The sequence below is a fragment of the Talpa europaea genome (assembly GCF_964194135.1).
Source record: "Talpa europaea genome assembly, chromosome: 4".
Lineage (NCBI taxonomy): Eukaryota > Metazoa > Chordata > Mammalia > Eulipotyphla > Talpidae > Talpa > Talpa europaea.
In genome coordinates, this window is record NC_140070.1 from 37,808,997 (window position 1) to 37,823,271 (window position 14,275).

At 38.0% G+C, this 14,275-nt stretch overlaps 1 protein-coding gene across 1 annotated transcript in view; it reads left to right on the plus strand.

The window, feature by feature from the left end:
* Window positions 1-7,579, plus strand: part of FUT10 (fucosyltransferase 10) — a gene marked incomplete at both ends in the record, with an annotated part of 54,425 nt that extends 46,846 nt beyond the window's left edge. Inside the window, one exon of the mRNA XM_084231155.1 lies at window positions 7,355-7,579. Coding sequence (XP_084087281.1) covers window positions 7,355-7,579 — 225 coding nt within the window. The remainder of the gene's footprint in view (window positions 1-7,354) is intronic.
* Window positions 7,580-14,275: the final 6,696 nt, after the last annotated feature.

Sequence of the window (14,275 nt, forward strand, 5' to 3'; positions counted from 1 at the left end):
ATTACACATCAGCTGGTAGAAACCACATTGCTTATGCTCTATCATAGTTACATATTTATTCTCAAAATATGTCAAGGAGGATAATTGGTGAGGGTGATAACTTTTCTGAGACATCTTTCATGATCCTTTCTAGGCATCAACATTATATTTACAGAAAAATGAAGGAACATGTAAATCCTAATCACTCTTGAACCTTAGAGAAGCCCTGTTGGAATGATTATTGGGTTTGGAAGGGCGTAACAACAGTGATAAATAGCTGTTTTAAAGACATAGGAGAAAACATACATTTCTGCATTTTAAACAGAGATAGCAAATGGGTGGTAGTTCAGAGTACCTTAATGTAATCAAATGTCCTTCTCCTCAGTGTCCTTGAAGAAGGATAGATCAGGCTCTCCTAGTGTGCTCTTATTCCTTCCAGAGAGGTCATCATTGAAGATGATTAGAAGTCTTTGCTTGCATTTCATTGAACTTGTTACAGTTCTCAAATGCTAATATGCTCATTAGTGAAAAACAGGATAAAACATGCCTGCAAAGTAAATTACAGGAAAGGGAAGACCCATTGTTGACATGTGGGGTTTCCCCATTATGAGCACCTCCTTCCTCCAAGTCAGCAAAGGAAGTGCCAGCAAAACCAGTGCTACAGTCTTACCTATGTATCTATGTACACATGATGCATGCAAGTTCTGATCTTTGCCATAGTCTGTTGGTTAGAGGTAAATGACAAGAAGCACGAGGCAAGTGACTACATTCAAAGGGAAAGGATCACAAAGGGCATGGACACCAGGAAGCAGGGATCATAATAGTCATTTGAGTCTGTTTTACATAACCAGTGAATCTGAGTATTTTCAGCTGCCATGAGAGAGAGAGAGACAGGACCCTGAGAAAATTTCATCCCTGTGGCCCAAGACTGCAATGTCTGACTAAGCCTGAGATTCCCAAGACAACAAATAACCAATTCTGCTCTCACTGTGAACTTACCACTAAGTAACAAACAAGAGCAGTTTACTGCTGGAGGAGGAGCAAGAATGTGGAGACCCCCTCTGTGGCATAGCAATACAGGAAGGTAGCAGAGAAATACTAGGAAAGATGCTACAGAGCCCCCAGGTTCCACTGTAAACATAGGAAATAGTGCTTAGTCACTAGATAACTGTCATTACTGGAATACTTTGAAACCTATGGAGTACTAAAGGTAACAGGAGCAACACAAATTCAGTTCAATTCCTGAGGAGACCAACTCAATCCCACATATACCATCAGCCTGATAGAAAAAGAGGCTTGCCCATTTCTGAGCATAAATCTTAAATACCTGAGTCTCTGTACTTCTGTATATGATGTCCAGCAATCAATTAAAACTCATGAGACCCATAAAAGTAAAAAAAACAAAAATACCATCAGGAGATAAAGCAATCAATAGAAGCAGGCTCAGAGATGACTCAAATGTTTTAAGCTTGCTTGTTTCAGTGGATCTACAAATACAACTTGTGGTTATTTCTGTGGTTCTTGAATAAGTAGGTGGGACAGTTATATTTAACAACTGGGAGAAATCTCACATGGGTTCCATGGTCTATGGAATGAGACATTATGGTAAGAAAAGTCGAGTCAGAGCCCTTAAAACTTCCATATCAGTCAAAATAATAAATCTCAAAGCAAAAACATATCCTTAGAAAAATTAAAGAAATCAGTGCCCCCATCAGAGTATGGGGAGGGGGATGAAGCCATCATATCTTCCTCCTCCATTTTAATTCACCTTTCTGACTCCTGACAAAAACCTGATAAGTCATGGCAGATGGTATGGGATTAGCATGAGCTAAACCTGACAGTAGACCCAATTCTAGCTTGCTTACTGTGATATCTGTATAGAATCAGATCAACATTGCTCTAATACCCACCAAGTGCTGAGTGTAGGCTAACAAAAAGCAGATGTTTAGTGTGATTTCTCCTGATGGCAGCTAGTTTCTTTCCTTTGTCACCCAAATTTGTTCTATGGGGCCATGAGTAGAGAAAATATCATGGCAATGTCAGGCTATGTTTGTACCCAAAAGCTTTGGTTCTAAATCATAAAGGTAGAATTCATTACTGCCATTGTTCAAAGCCTAACCTTCCAGTAGCAGTAACGAATGCCGGGCCTTTCAATATGAAACTTTTCTTTATGGAGACCCTCTAGCCATGTAGTGGCAGGCTGAATGTACCTAAACTCTTTCATCCTAGAAAAAGCAGCAATTTGTCCTTCCTGAAATTGATATTCTCTCTAGATACACATTTGACTTCCTTGTCCCCCATATCTTTGCAGCAATGTTATCTAGGGTTACAGAGTGCCTTCTTTAGCAACATGATATTGTACAACATTGACTCAGGCCTAGGGACTTATGTGTTGCGAAGAAGGTATCCAAATGGACAAATGACATGATGACAATGGACAATATGACAATGTGACAGTGGACACAGGGGGAGCTTTACTCTAGTTTACTCACTACTTTCACTATGTAGCCATCACTCAGAAGCTGGCCTAAAAATTGTGGGATAGCCTTCTACCATCTTAAGGACCAACTCAAGAACAAAACCCTACCAGTGGTCCATAGATGGGCCTGTATTCCAAATAACTGGAGTAGACAGTTATGGGAACCAAAGAGTAGATGTAGTATTGACTAATCCCATCATCATGATCAATGTCCCCTTTGTTTATTTCATGCTTCTTATCCCTTTTTTAGGTTCTTGACTCCTGGCTAGTGGGGGGAAAGGGAACCTTCATTAATGAAGAGGTTAATTCCTTCACATGTCAAAGATGTACATGGCAGCTTCCTGTAGGGTCACAAAGGAGAAATTCATAAACCCCAGACATTCACTAAACTTGAATTTATAGAATTACAATTGTTGCTAGTCACTTTTGGTTCTTCATATCGGTGGACTAATGCAAAATAAGGACATGATTGTATTTGTAGTAGTAATGGGCTAACTGAGGAGTTTACATTGCTGTTACACAGTGAAACAGATTAAAGTATGACAGACTGAGCATCTCTTTAGTATTTCTATGCACAGTGATGAAAATGAAAGTATAATTAAAGTATTAGAACAAGGCAACTCAGATTTTTCAGGGCTGAAGTTCTGGGTTAGGCCACCAAGCATGAATTTCCTTATGATCAGGAACCATGTTCTCTTTGGAAGCAAAATATTTACTAATCATACTTTAGAAATAGCTAGTTTTTCTGCTCAGGACCTCAGCTGGAAAGGCAATTTGGGATGCTAAAACTTCATAACTTTAAAAATTTTTAATTATTTCATCAGATGCACTCCAGGTCATACTGTGAAATATTTCTGAAAGAACACTAGGATTAAAAGAATCCATTTCATAAGATTCTTTTTCTGTGACATCAACACAGATGGAACTTTACTCCACACTGTTGAATGGACTCCTAAGTGGGCAGGCAAGGAAACATCATAACCTTTTTTCTTGAGTTATGCACAGGCAAGATTGGGAAGGCGATTGAAGGTTATATGACCACTACATCTTCCAGTGACTGGTTATTCAAGCATCACAGATAAGTTATTGTTCCTTGTGTTGAAACATTTCCAGTGGTGATTTCCTTATTTCAAAGGTAGTTCATTTTATCTTTTGTTAGTTTTCTTTTTTTTTTGGTGTTGAACTCAGATTTCCCTTTCTATAGTTGGTTTTTAGCTACCTGCTTCTGATTCCTTTATTCAGCTTCACACAGTCTTGCAACTTCAATAAAGAAAAGCTTTTAGTGGTAATTATTTTAAAACTTCCTTCATTCTGTTCTGTTCCTGCTCCAAATGGTCTCTACTCATGAACTTGAACTCTGACTAGAGTATGAATTCTAGCTCAAGTAACCCCAATTTAGAACCTCCCTCTGTCTGGTCCTTTGGACTTTGTATTGGTGTACAGACTTCCCAAATTTAAGCTTTAGTGTTTCTTAATGGTTTGCTGTTTGTAATCGCATTTTCTGTGCTCAATGTTGACTTGGTAATAAATCTCTGCTTTAGTTCCAGCTCCTTCGAAGTCAAACTCCATGATCACTGCTTCCTAAGAAAAGGGGGTTTGGAGTAACTCTATCCTTCACACTCTACCAAGCAAGCTAATTCACTCATCTACTTATTGCCCCTTCAGATGCTTAAAGATGCATTATGTTCATTCAAATTTATCTCTTCAAACTACTTAGGCCTAGTATCTTCTCAGATGTTTCCTATGGGATTCTTAAGGAAAAGAGACTGTGTTCATCCAATCATTTGTAGATAACTGAATTCTGTATTTCTAAGTTGATTTTTCTACTCTGTTTTCTAAATTTGGGATAGCAGAAGATTCTAATCATTATAAATCCAAACACATTATTTTCCTACTATCATCACATTAAAAAACATTTCTCTTTAGAAAAGATAAATATATGTACATAGGTTAAAGTATCAAATAGTTCTGCAAAGCTAGGCAAAAAAGTGTTCTACTTCCCCTTCACCTTCTCTCCAGAAACAACTGTTTATGATCAATATTTAGATAATTATTTTCCTATGTACTTAGTGTTTTTAAATAACCTGATTATTATGTAACACTGTATTTTTATAGTCAGTATTTGTGACTTTGACTACATAACTGTTATTCAGAGATGCACAATGTCATACTCTATGATTTGTTTCCCTTGTCTGCACAGTCTTTTGTTTCCCCCTAGTTAATGGTCTTCTTATTTGATTATATTTCTATGTACTTATCCTTAATTCAATCCTTGTTTATTGTTTAAATTTCCTTTGAAGATGTTCAGATATATCAGGTGTGCATTTATTTCATCTTGTTGGAGAAACCCGTCTGGGTTTCTGACCTATTCCAGCAGGTACTGACCCTCTGTTCAGTATAGAACATCAGCCTGAGATGTTCCTTCTCCAGTGCTTTGGGAATTTCCTTTCTTATCTTTTTCTCTTGCATTGACACCTCTGTTTCCTGTATGCTTTCTCTCCCTTTGTCTTAGTCTACACTCCTGTTTTGGATGATCAGACCCTCAATTAGCTTCCTGAGAAGGGGTGCATGAGAGAATGTCTGAAATGTCTCTTCATCCTACTCTAACATTTAAGTAGTTTAGCTGAATGTAAATTACAACATGGACATCAGTTGTTTTTTTCCAGAATTTGCAGGCATTTTGCCATTGCCTTAAACTTTTAATTCTGTAATAATTTTAGTTTGACAGAAGAATTACAAAGATAGTCCTGAGTTCCTGTACCCCCTTACCTGGCTTCCCCTACTGCTAACATATTATATAACCATGCATTTGTCAACACTGAGAAATTAATTGTTGGAACATACTGTTAACTGAACTACACACTTTGTCCTAATAGCTTTTTCACTAACAGCTGTCCAACAGCTTTTCACTGTGTTTATCTGTTCTGGGATCAAATCCAGGTTACCAGATTATATTTTTCTATCATGTCTCCTTAGTTTTCTTCAATCTGTGACAGGTGTTCAGTCTTTCCTTAATTTTAGTAACTTTGACACTTTGGAAGAGTGATAGCTGGCATTTTGTAGAATATCATTCCATAGATTTACCTGATGTTTCCCCATGTTGAGACTTGGGTAATGGCTTTTGGGAAATAATGTCACAGAGCTGAAAGGGCCCTTCTCATTGTATTGTTTCACGTATATGTGATGTGAGTTTGGCATGTTACTGGTTATGTTAATTTTGATTATATGTTAATGTGTCTTCTAGGTTTTTCCATGGAAGTTACAAACTTTCCCTTTCCACTGAGTCACTAAGTTCAGCCCACATGAAAAGGAGGGAATTAAGCTTCACCTCCTTGAGAGAGGAATGTCAATTTGTGGACATAAGTTAAAACCATAAGTTAACATAAGTTAAAATTATAATTATTATTATAATTAATAATTATTTGGGGGAGATAACTTGAGGCTGTGCAGATAATCTTTTTTCTCCTTAAAGTTTTACCCACTTATGTTAACATTCATCAGTGAACCTCACCTTTGCCTTTGAACTTCCAGGGTTATTGTCAGAGAACCTGAAGTCATTGTAACTCCTAATCCTCAGAATTGAATTTTTCCTCACATGGAGGCTGTAGAATCTTTTCCTTCTTCCCTATGTTCTGAAATTTCATAAAAATGCACTCTGGCTAGAGACTATTTGCATTTACCATACTAAGCTCTATTTGAACTTTTCTATATGAAACATATCCCCTCAATTATTAACTTCTTGGATATTTCTTGCCTTCCCTCTTTCTTTTCTGTAACACTTGTATCTTACCCTTAATATTTACATTTTTGAGATGAGTCCTTTAATGTTAAAGAACCAAGGCAGAAGATACATATTCAGATGTTTTCCCATTTCTTTATCTTTTCTTCTTTATAAGATATACTTCAAATAATTTCTACTATTTAATTTCTAATATTTCATTTTCTTATGAAATGAAATATTATTTCATTGTGTTAAAAGAAATATTTTATTTCTTTATATATTTATTTTTCTGGCATCTGTTTATTTTTCATTGTCTTTTTTTTAAATCTGTAAATGTGTTAGGCAGTTTTATTTTAAGTTTTCTAATGTATTTCCCATGCTGTTGGTAATTTTTCTCAGTTGTTTTGTGATCTTGTAACCTGCTCATATTAGGGTGGTGTGACTATAACCCCAGAGGATGAGTGGGCACACTGGCTCTGAGCCTCATTGTGGGGTGATCTGGCTAGGTGATTTCCTAATGAGTTATGTCCTCCTCAACATATCACATTCCCCAGAGAAGGACCCTTTATTTTCCCTCCTGGATTATGGGACCTGGCACCAAGACTATGGGGATGGACTAGAGGAGGTATACGAAGGTCTCAATATCCACTGTTCACAGGCTCACTTCATCCTTCTGTTTTCAGTGCCACGCCACTGTCCTCAGCTTCACCTCTTTCTCTAAGTCAAAGATCTAGAGTGTTTTATTTCTCCAGAGAATAAAACAGGTAAGTTTAGAAAGGAATCTGAGTACCTGTTTCACAGACCCTCTTAATTCTTTTTAATCTATTGCCTTTGTCCTAATTTCAGGAGTGTCTGATATCTCCTGGGTCTTTGTGGAGCCTGAGTTCCCACCTCTGTAAAATGGGGTAGTGGTTACCTATATAATATATTTGCCATAAGAATTAAATGATCTATGTGAAGTGCCTAGCAAAGTATCTCATGCTCGGAGTAGTCTCAATAAATATCAGATTTTTTCTCCTTTAACTATTCTCCATTAAAACTATTGAGATGGTATGAAGTTGAGATACTTGGTTTAGGAAAGGTATGTGCTGGGTTCTGTTGTTGCCTGGCAGGAACATGGGATTTCTGCTTCCGTATCATGTTTTTTTCATTAGTCTCCCCTTTTCTCAATGCAGGGCTTACCACCTAAAAGATGGAAGGCAGAGGTTACCCACCTGAGTTGCCCAGAGCCTACCATGTTTGCTTTCTCACCTTCGGCTCCACGTTGGAGCTCTTTGCGAGAGATGTGGATACCAAGCTTCCAGCAGTCCAAGAAAGAAGCACAGGCGCTAAGGTGGCTGGTTGATAGGAATCGAAACTTTTCAGCTCAAGACTTTTGGACCCTCGTATTCAAGGACTGATTTCAAAAAGTATTAGAATGATAATGATTAGAGCCTTCTTAAGGTTTATTTTCTAGGTTGCCTTAATATCTTAATATAATAGCTACTCTCTTGACTATCCTTCAGGGTAAGAATAAATTGCTGCAGTACTCATAATGAGCCCTATCAAATGTCATGAGAGATCTGAATTACCCTTAGGGGTCACCTCTCTATTTTTTATACTAAAAAAATATGCAAATATTTCCAGTGGACATTGGTCACCTTCAGTTTACAGACAGACCCATATGCCTGCTGCCTTTTGTGGATTCTCACCAAATGCAGGTTGAATCTTTAACTGCTTAGAGGAAGACAGAGGGTGTAGTAGCAGATTCTTGATACTCAAACCACTATCTGCAGTTTTGGTATTTGGCAAACCCATCATAAACATGAAATGCATTAGAACTTGGCAATAAAAGATTCCATCTGTTGGTTTTCAGGGATAAAAGTGAGTAATAAAATCTGTGTGAAGGGTATCCACTCTACTTTTCCAGTCAAAAGAACATATGCATCTCCACCTTCGACTCCACGCTCAGACACCTCTCCGATCTTTCCTAGCTTCATCTTACCCTAGTTTCTCCGCCGAAGAGGAATGTCTAGTGAAGATGTACCTCCCCCTTGTGTGTTTTGGCTAGTGAGATGTTGCCAACTGACCCTTCCACTGCTGAGCAGATTAGTAACATGAATCATGACCAGGTGGGGCTGGACAACCTGTAGATTTTGATCAGTGTGAGAGTGGAGGTGTTAAAGCTGATTTTTCTGTTCTGAGGATAAAGTACAGCCTGTCTTGGTGGGCAGCCCCACCAGTTTTGTGAGCATTCCCTGTCCTGTCACAGAGAAAATAAAGCTGTCTTGACTGGAGCATCCACTGAACCTCCACGAGAGACAAGGTGACTGGCTCACATTTTTGGTCTGTGCGAGGGTGGAGAGGCTTCTCGATGACTCTAAAGTCTGTTGCCACCCGATGCATCATGGCTTTGGTATTCTGATAGTGGAAATATATAAACTCCAGAGAACAGGAAGAGTCCCTGGTGCTGTCATACTCCTGTCATGGCTTACGGGCAAACCCTCGGATAGCTCCTCTGCCACCAGCCCACTTACCCCAGGCAAGTGCTTTATGTGCCTGCTGTGATCAGTTTCCTTCCTAAGCTATTCTCTCTGTCTGACTTTGCTAGAATAAGAGGACTGAAACACACACATTCTTTTAGAAGCAGGAAGGGTCACTTTGCTGAGTGGGAGGAAGTGTCTATGGCAGGGTTTTTTTTTTTTCAGTCCCAGCTCTGCTATTAATATGATTTCTTACAAATCTCTCTTTTTTTTCTTTTCATTTTTTTCTTTTATATATATTTACATCATTTTTCATTTTTTGCAAAAATCTCTTTTAACCTCCTTACCATGGCTTTAGTTTTGTACCTACAAAGGAGTGATTTGGCTGATCTTTCAAGTTCTGTGTAACCTTCTTTAATTGTTTATCAAAATTCAAGTTTTATAGTTTTTTAAATCATTAAGACAGTCATAATAAGAACCACTGTATGCTTTTCAAAAGAATCACACTCTAGATCGGAGGATGAAGCATACTAATTGGGTAGTTTGTAGGGTGGAAAGGAATTTACTTACCTTGGCTGTTTTATCTGATTAGAGCAGAACAGAATGCATTAGAAAGGGGCATTGTTTATTAAAGCTAGATTTTAAATTATTAAATGAGCTTTCTTTCATTGTTGTTTTATACTCTTAAATGCAAGCCTAAGATATGATTTATACCCTGATGACTTAGTTCCATGCTATCTTCCATTCTTCCCACTAAATGCCTTAAACAAATAGCCAGTGCTTATATACTGCATGCATATTTTAAACCCCAGCATTTCACTTGGTTTTGTTTTATCTTGGTTCATTACCAAGTCCACAAATAAAATTCTTTCTAAACTCTTCTACAATATATAGCTCTGAACAAAATCAGTGAAACAAACTGCTGATCATTTAATGTGCATAAAAATTTCATATAAGAGGATGGAAGATAGGAAACTTTATGGGAGTAAAAATAAGGTGTGTTGTAAAGAAAATAAATCAGGGGCTTTTTGGAACTCTTTTTGAGTAGCCATAGATTTAAGACTTTATTATTATTTTTTTGCTTAGCATATGAGTCTTCTGTAACATAGTTTTCATTAATAAGATGATTCCTGACAATGGTTGTATGGCGTGACGGGCATGTCCCCACTGGAGCAGGACTCTTATCTGCAAGATGGGAGCTGTGCTCTGAACTCCGTGCTAGGCCCCTCAGTGTATTTTTCTGTGTTGATCCCATGGTATCTATCTTTTTCTTTACCCTACTGTCTGTATTTTTGAAATATGACTCATGGATGTGAAGGACTTTGTGCAATGCCACCTTCTGTTTAGTGCAGCTGTGTTGTCAAGGCAAATGTAAGGTAAAAAGAAACCTTTTAGAAATGCTGAAGAAAATGATTTCTAAAGGTAGTCGATAGTTTTCACTTCTTCACCTGAAAATAGAGATAACAGTGACCTTTAATCATGTAGCAAACATAATATTTTAGAACTTGAATGCTCTCTTCTAAGTCATAATAACCCCTCTGACTAATAACATGCAGCCACATCAATATGCTGAGCCCAACTCATTAAAGTGTGACCCTGTTGGCGCTAGTGGAAATTATTAAGGAAGTGGGCAAGAGGCCGAGGGAATAAGGAGGAGCAGAAGTGGTTCTGAGTGGTGGTTGTCCTCTCAACTCATAGGAGAGGTGTGGCTGTAACACTACGAGGGTGTGACTAGTCATGGTCGACAAATCTTTTTCACTTTCCTGGGGCTTCTTTCTTGATTTCTGTCTTTACGCCTTTGAGTCGCCTGGAACCAGTGACACGAACAGTTTTACTGTTGTCTCTGACGCTTCTAATAGCACTCAGAACTGAACATCAATTAATGCCTCCAAGGGTGTTTTGCAAATTAGATGAAAACATTCCTTTCTTCATTTTCCATGCTATCATCCAGAGGAGGTTACAACCAGCCCGCATAGGCCATACCGAATATTTAGAATTTTACTATCACAAACTCCATCACTAAACAAAAACAGACTGAGCAGGTAATTAAAGAAATTTAGAGACCATTATGTAGGTAGGGGGTGACATAAATGGTTTTGAGGCAGGGCATTGTCCCAGAAGCCTTTGGGATGAGGCTAACAACATACAGAGTGATCACAACACCAGAGACTCATCAACTCATCAGTTTTACTTAGGAATGTCCTTGAAAGTGATTGATTTTATTAAGCCTGGACCTTTGTCTTTTTAATATTCTGTGTGACAAAATGCGGCGTGTACATAAACACTTGGCTGTTCAGCACAGCAGGAATCTTCAGGAAAAGCACTTGTGTGAGTTTGAATTGGGAGCTGAATTTGCTGCTTGTCTATGGAATTCCATTTTTGACACAAAAACATCTAGCAGACGATGGCCTTTCAGTCTTAGGTTTTGTCAACCATCATCACGGAAGCGAAATGAGCCTGTCACTGTAAGAGAACTATAAACATATTGGTACTGGTAAGATTTCAGCTTTCAAGTGAAAATTAAAAATTTTGACAAATTATCTTCCATCACATTGAACTTGACAACTTCTTGATTCTTGAAGACTTTCCTGCAGGGATTGGTGGTTATGTTAAACAATGTTCCTTTTGACGCTGACTGAAAACAGACATGGTGACTTGAAAGGTTTTTAGTTTATCAGTTTGTTTTTATAATTATAGGAAAGAAAGAGATAGTGTTATATTCTAGAGAGCAATTTAAAAAAAAATCAGTGTTTTTTTTTAGTTGAAAATTTCCATCATAAAGATGGAACTTATAATAGAAGACTACTAAAATTACTGGCAGTTTGAAAATTGGGTGAGACAAAAGGTAATCAGAACTTTAATGAAGGAAATGAACCTCTGATTTTTAAATTGGAGGCCAAGAAAAAAAATAGCAAAGAACAGCAACAAAAAAATTTTTAGAAATATGTCAACAAAATAATAATAATTTGGGTCACTCAGAATGTCAGATTGCCTGGAATTAATTTGATATACTTAGCTAAAATTGATATAATATATTAAACTGGCTATATTGACAAGATGTGTTAAAATTACTAAAAGTTCAAATTTAAAATGCATTGTCAAGTCTAGAAGCACATCCTTTTGTTCTTTTCATTCTTCATTCCAATGTTCTATTCCTATTTCCCAGCAACGAAGGCATTTCTTCTGTCAACGTTGGGTGATTTCTGGTAAGAATTAAAACTCTGACTTGGGGAATGGCAATAATGATGGTGTGAAAAAAAATAATGATGGTGAGCTCACTAGGCAAGCAGCTCTGTTCTGGCTGAACTCCATCTGTTCACCTTACGCACAGGCGCTGGGGCAAGTCAATATTTACTTAGCCACAGCACCTGAAAAAGTTTCATCTTACAAGCTGCACTCAGTCATCATGTGTATAGTTCACACACCATTAATAAGAAGACTCATTTCACCACTGAAATAATATTATCTGCTAGTCTGAGAGAACGCAGGTCACCTAGATGAGCATCTTTAAGTAGGAAGTACAATCACAGATGTCTTCTATTTCCTGTGTTCATGGTCTCAAGTCCCACTTCAGTATGCGGTTACCCTGGAGATGGTGGAAGAGAAACAGTGAAAATGAACCATGTCTGCTGCAACACCCCCTCCCTTATTTTTCTGGTCTGTTTACTTTGTGGTCCCTCTAGGGATGTCATTGTAAAAACATCTTGGTAACCTTTATTCTGGAAAATGATGTAGCAATCTGTGCCTTTTAGTAAGCTGTTTCCTAGAAAGACAGTAGCAATTGGTAGAATGATCTTGTAATTTAGCCTTCAAACTGGGGCACTTTTGAGTGTGAAAGCTATTAGTTGAGCCAGGACTCTAGTCATGAACCGGGATGTGCAGTTTCCCTGCCCTAGGGAGTATAGAGGTGAACCAGTGTTTTAGCAACTCTGTGTTCTAAAATAGTCTGAGCATGAGTGCAAACATAGGGAGAACACCTCTGCTATTTTTTAAGGGTCTCCTGTGTGCAGGGAGCTGACATGTACAATGGCACTTTCTTGTCACAATAGCCATTGGAGGGCCAGTCTCATCCCCCTGCCCCCCACCCCCTCTTTTATAATACAAATAATACAAAACAAATTTCAGTTTACCTTGGTGGAGTGAAATGTTAGGTTTTTTTTTTTTTTAATAGAAAACATTTAAGATTTGCCAAATGTTTCTTTTCCAGGAGGTAGAGGTCTTTAAGATCTCCATTGGATGGAGTTGATCTATGTTCCGCTTCTTGATCAAACCTTTTACAATACAGCAGTGTAAGGCCATTGGGTTGCTTTGTTCTGGAGAAGGGGAGGAATTTTGTTGTGCTTGGAAAGGGTAGGACCTTCAAGCATCTTAGTGATGGAGAGGTAAAGAAAACTGATTATAGGGCAAAGTGGAAATCTGAATAGAACAGGTGCTATGGACTCTCTTGGGGGAAAGATCACAGAGACTTAGAGACCCTTCCTCCTCCCCTTATGGGACCATTTTCCCTGCCCCTTTAATTTTGAAAAGAAATTAGAATTGCAGAAAAGTTGTAGAAATAATATAATCAACACTGGACTTTTTTCAGTTAGATTCAACAATTCATAATATGTCGCATTTGCTTTTTTGAAAATGCATTTTCAATTTACAATATTTTCAATTCGGAATTGGATAAACTGGCCCTAATTCCATTATAAGTGGAGGAAGCTCTTTTTTTTCTCTCTGGGAAGGCTTAGATTTCATGATATCTTATTGATAAATTACCTGACTCATTTGTAGGGTGCTTGCTTGTGTGATTCTGTATAAGCCAGTATTTCCCCTTTGCCATTGTGAAAACTGGCAAAGGGGCTGGGGGTACTCAGAAAGGACTTCGAAGTAGTGATGAAAACAACAAAAGCTTAAAAAAAAAAATTTGGACTCTTGTAAAGTGACACTAAATTGTGACCACAGTTATGGAAAACCAGCTTTAAAATTTGAAGAAAAATAGCATATTGTGTTATTCCTCACCTATTATGGCCTTCCTCATCATACAGATGACAGATCTAAGAAACAGATACCATCAGTCAAGGCTGTGATTCTCTGCAATTTGATACTTATTCAAAATTTTCTTTTTTTTTCAATTACAGAGAATAACAAAGCTCTCCAAATTCCCATTTTGTTCCATTTTTTTTAAAAAAAGAAATGCTCCCCCAAATTCTTATAATAAGAATTTTCACATTTTCGTAGTTAAGGGCAAGTGACAATGACAGCACAGAGGGGTATGAATGATGAAGAGTGGGAAACGTGCTTTCTGTGGAGAAGTGAAAGTAGTGTTACTGGGTGAGGCTGAACTGTGTAGTGAAGTTGATGAGCACAGCCATCGTTTCAGAGAAAAAACCTTTCTGTGGTCTTCTTTGGAGAGGCCAGGATCTCAGTTCCAGTTTCAGGAAATTCCCAGACAGGAAATAAGATGTTGCAAGCTTTGGACTTTGGGGGCAGACTCATGAGAGAGATAAATTTCAACAATCTAAAAATTGCTCAGTGACGTTTTGGCTCTAAGGACATGTACCCGAGCCAAGGTGAAGCCACCCTTCCTCCTCCTGTTTGCAGCCGGCCCAAGTGCCACAGTCTTACCGTCCATCACCCCAGAACCAGTGT